The sequence below is a fragment of the Aplysia californica genome, unplaced genomic scaffold (genome assembly GCF_000002075.1).
Source record: "Aplysia californica isolate F4 #8 unplaced genomic scaffold, AplCal3.0 scaffold00504, whole genome shotgun sequence".
In the NCBI taxonomy this organism is placed as follows: domain Eukaryota; kingdom Metazoa; phylum Mollusca; class Gastropoda; order Aplysiida; family Aplysiidae; genus Aplysia; species Aplysia californica.
In genome coordinates this window covers 590,008-595,007 of record NW_004797774.1, presented here as the reverse complement: position 1 = coordinate 595,007, position 5,000 = coordinate 590,008, and the positions used below count along the sequence as shown (strand labels likewise).

Genomic DNA, 5,000 nt, shown 5'->3' with positions numbered 1-5,000 from the left:
CACGTGCTAAACAGATGTCTTGGCTGTGAATATCGCTCACTTGCAACCCTTTATAAGCCAGTGTTTTTCGGCCATGTTCCACTACAACACGATGGTCCAACTATGCTCACTGTCTGATGTCGACAGAGGAAGAACCCTCGCCTGGCTCCAAGACGGTTCCAATTTCCGAGTCATTGCACGTCGACTTGAGGTGTCCCCATCAGTCATATGGAAGCTGCAAGACCGATGGCAAGCGACAGGAACGGTCCAGGACAGGCCTCGACCAGGGCCGCCCAGTTTGGCCAACGACAGGATCGACGGGCTCATTCTAAGACAGGTCATGACGTCATGAACCACCACTGCAAACCGCATCCCACTACGAATGGGATAGGCCGATCGGGCCGATCGCCCGACTCGGTCGCCTAAAAAATAAACGAGTTTGTTTTCAGTTTCAGGCGATCTAGTCGGGCGGACGGTCCGATCCAGCCGTAGTGGGCACCCCGTAGAGATATGTCAAGTAGATGGTACAGCGCCTGATTTCGTGTCTAGGTGAGGAGCAAACTCAAATGGTGCAATAGAAGACGACAGTGTACTAGGGCGAGGTAGAGTTTGTTAACAACAACGTTATTGGTGTCTTTAAGTGATTGATTTAGGATTTGTCCAACAATCACCATCGTTATTATCATAGCGTAGTATTACTATTACCTTACACCACTACCACCTCCAAAACTCACAAGTACTAAAACAACATTTGACAACACCCATACCGCCAACGCAATATCTAAAAATATCTCAGCAAATTTCGTGATGCATCTTTAAAAGACGTTTGTCATAGCCTGACACATAATCCCCGTCCCCTTATAAGAGACATCGAGCTTAACCCATGCTCAAATCAGATAACTTCACTATGAAATGTCCGTGGCCGGAAAGAAAGACTGCTACAAAACCCTGCCATGCACAGCGCAGCCAACTGCAAGGAAAAGTGCCATCAAAGCAGCAGTAGCACCTCGAGCTGTGATTGGAAAAGGAGCTGGCTTTGGCTATGAAATAACAACAACAATAACAACAACAACAACAACAACAACCATAACAAAAACATAATATGTCACTTGGGCTTCGGTGTAACAAACAGTTTTGTCTTCATCTGCTACAGACATCGGCGATCACGTTTCTCCATTCATAACTTTGCTCTAATGCTCTTAGAAATGCTACACATCCCTGATCTTTCCTCGCTACCTATTTGTTTAGGTTCCCTAGGTGGCTTTATTAACCAAAATAAAAAAGCAACAAAAAGTGCTAATGGAGGACTGATCATAAGTCTTTGACTTCCTAAGTAATACGTGCATCGAATACCGCTCCTACGTTCAGACTATTTAAAAGTAAAATGTTCCCTTGGTGCAGTTTTGCTCGGTTATTTCCCTTCATCTCCAGCCGGGCAACCAGATAAAATGTGATATTTTCTTTCTTGAATAATAATTTGTTACTTTTCTACCCGGTTCAGAAACGTTTTTAGAAATACTGCTCGGTATTTTGAGCTCAGCTTGAAGTAAACAAACATGTTCACGCTCGAGTTGACAGTCTCTGTGATAAGCGCAAAACCCCAGAGGACATGATATATATTTTTATACATTCCATTGAAACGAAAACCAGGTTCAATAGCCATATAGCAAATAAGGAAAATGGACGGCATGCTACAGATGACGAAGATGGTGGATATTGAGGTCACCATTTTTCCAACCTTTCTTTCCTTAGCTCCAGCGACTCCTTCTGTTGTTCTAACGCCACGGGATGAAGCGAGTTGTCGCCATTTTGTTTTGACTTTAAGTTTGACGACGAGAACAACGGTACAACAGATGATGAAGACGAAAGAAAGAATCGACAGCAGCACACCGTATATCAGATATACAATCGCCTCCAGGTGTTTTTGCTCCTCAGAATATGAGATTTTCAGAATCGTAGAGTTTCTTGAAGAATCCAAAACCCACCCAAGTCTAAACCCAACGTAGTAGGGAGTGGGAATAAGGATCATGAGAGCGTAGATTGAAACAATTATGAACTTTGTCTTGAGAGGTGTGATGATCACCCTGACCTTGAGCGGTAAAGCGATACACAGGCATCGTTCAAAAGCGAAGAAGGCGGTGATGAAGCTGGTGACCTTGGAGAAGAGGACGCGAGGTACGGAGCCCGTGAAGAACATGACGTCAGCAGCGTCAAAGAGAAACTCAGACATGTAGAACAGCGGGTTGCTGCAGATGGTTTGCCACAGCATCGTCACCAGAGAACACAGGTCAGATATTGACAAGCCTGAAAGTAGAAAGAAAAAGACACATTCGTCGCTATCACAAGAAATTCACTTAATCATGTCCAAATTTTGAGAATGTTCGACTTTTACACCATCCTAAAGCTCTATCGAAGATGTACCTTTCAACACTACCAAACGCAGTTTAAGGCTATTGTCAATGCGTGCAATTTTCTTGCCTTTCATGATTTCTGATAGGAACAACGATAAAGACTGTATTATTATGCTACTGCTCAACGCACGCTCTGTTTTGTCAAAATTATACGCTTAAAGCAGGGCCTTCCAGTTACTGAAAAGCTTTCTTGGGTTAAATATGATTGTTTCTCAAAACATGTGACAGATGTTCATGCTGACTCGGAGCTTTAAAGGCCAGAAAAAATAAAGTCCGATATGGACCAAGGGCAGGGCTATGTGGAAAATATTATAGTGTAGTTATTTATAAGGGGATGCATATTTGCACAATAGGTTCGGTTCCAGTAGTTCCAGTTTGGGAGATGGGGCTAGCCAGATTGGGGGCGCAACGCAACCATCGTCGCACAAACCGATCGCCGACTCGCAGTCTCAAAGACAAATGCATTTATTTTTGGGCCGCGAATCGGAGTGATCGGTTGGCGATTTGTTTGTCGATCCCACAATGCGCAGTGCGTATTAGACACATTTGCCTTGAGAGGAGAAGCATTGTAGTGTTGTAGAATGATGGCCTCGCTCTGACTGTCTTCGTCTCTTTGGGTCGGTGTACTTTGTGACCTCATTGAGTCGACACTTTTACGTTGTTGTTTTTGTTGTTGTTGTTGTTGTTTTGTTGTTGCTGTTGTTGTTATTGTTACGGTTGTTGCTGTTGTTGTTCTTTATATTGTTGCTGTAGGTAGTAGTGGTAGTGGCAATGTTGTTGTTGTTCCTGTCATTGTTGTTGTTGTTGTTGTTGATGCTGTTATTTTTGTTGATGCTGTTGTTTTTGTTTTTGTTGGTGGTGGTGGGGATAATTCTGTTGCTGTTGTTGCTTCGGATCATGGCGCTGGATTCGAATGCGTCGAAATGCTATCACTTTCGGAGCACATAGAGTCGACCCAGCACGAAGCCCCAGCTGCTCAATAACAATGTCATAAATGACCGATTTGTGGAGCTCAAAAGTCGCAGTGGGTGCTGTGGTGTGGTTTGCACCTTCTTTCCTATCAAATGGCTATTGTCCTTATCTGTCATTTAATTTTTTGGCACTTCTTTGACCTAACTGCGTTGCAAGTGTCTCAATACTCTTACGGAAACTAAAAATAGTATCTAAAAAAACAAAATAATCGCCGCTGCCATCTTTCTAATCTTCACCTGCCATTGTTGCTGCAAAGACGCAAGTCAATTCCCTGAATGTTAGTCTCTGACTTTGCCATTTGTGGTTCATGAGTCGTCAACCATTTCTGTCTGTTCTGCATTCAACAAATGCACCAGTGATGCTGGGCCTTTTTCACCAAGTACATGTACGCATTTCCAAGGAACGAATTGGTTAAAACCTTCTCTGAGATTCTCTTCTTTTGATTTCCAACAAAAAAATGATACAACTTAACGCACTTCTACTTCCGATAATTGGTCGCTGACGGTCGTCATGTCTGGTGTGATGTCACGGATGTCGCCATGTTTGGCGTGGTGGTATGAATAATGATATTACTGTTCTACACTGCAATTAGTACTTCGGCAACGGCAAGTTTAGTCCTTGTAGCACTAAGGGGGGAGGGCTACACCTGAAGGCTATCTCGCTTATTTGTGGACCAATTTTACCTAATTTTGCACATATAACATGCATAGTAAGGAATCAAATTTGAGAGAAAAGTTTCGTTTCCATGGATTCGGCAGCATATTGGATTTTGTTGACAAATCTTACGTAATGAATACTGCACTTATTTTTCATGGAAATTAATTGCTTTTTTTTTTTGCATGCATGTTAACAAACATTAGATCTAAATATTTGTCTGATGTTTTTTTCCTAAACGAATTAGAATAGTTTAATGAATATTTTCCTGAAGTAATATTCAAGTATGCGAAAAAAATCGTAACATTCCACACTCCAGACACCACCAACAAAAATGTATTGTATATATTAAAAAACCAGGAGCAAATGTTTAGTATTACATCTTTTCTTCATTCTATGAAAAATTTCATGAAGATTGGATAAAAAATTGTTGAGTTCTTCAAAAAAGTATAGAGAAAAATCGGGTTTTGAGAAAACGGCCGATAAAGATAAATGAAATATTGACTTAAATACGAGGAAATTGTGGTGACAAACATGCCATGTATGGAGAGAAATAGGGTTTTTAGGGGTTCTTATGCGATGAAATAGTTGTAGGAAAGGATGAGGAAGCTAATAATGCCTACGACTCAAATTCCATAATTTTGAATCGAATCGGGACTTTGGGAGTGTAGACCCCCACCCCTCACTTGACAACGTTTAGCATTTCTGATACAGATCTGAAACAGCCAATACTTTACTTACTTATGGCTGTATTCGTGTTCCTTTTACGTTTGAAGTACACAACATGTCATTTTTTATAAATACAATTCTATAAATATCATACGACTTTGAATGAAGAGATAGAACATGAAAAGTTCTATAGAACTTTCTCTGATATAATGGTCCTAGTAAATAACAACGTCCACAACTGTCAGATAGAACGTTGTAATTCTAAGGTAGCGAGTTGTCAAGGTATGAAGTAGTAACGACATTTCATCATTATGT

General features: G+C 41.3%; 1 protein-coding gene across 1 annotated transcript; it reads right to left on the bottom strand.

Annotated features, from left to right (window-relative positions):
• Positions 1-439: 439 nt before the first annotated feature.
• Positions 440-3,605, bottom strand: LOC101861532. Its single transcript, XM_005105981.1, has 3 exons — positions 3,599-3,605; positions 1,965-2,283; positions 440-524 (listed from the first exon to the last, which is right to left on the bottom strand). Exons 1-3 carry the CDS (start codon positions 3,603-3,605, stop codon positions 440-442), a joined length of 411 nt encoding a protein of 136 aa, XP_005106038.1.
• Between the last annotated feature and the right edge of the window lie 1,395 nt (positions 3,606-5,000).

Bases quoted from the DNA above. Each gene is read 5' to 3' on its own strand.
- LOC101861532 (XM_005105981.1), bottom strand. The intron at 525-1,964 runs GTGGGTTTTGGA...CTCCTCACCTAG, and splicing joins TACGTTGGGTTTAGACTTGG to ACACGAAATCAGGCGCTGTA.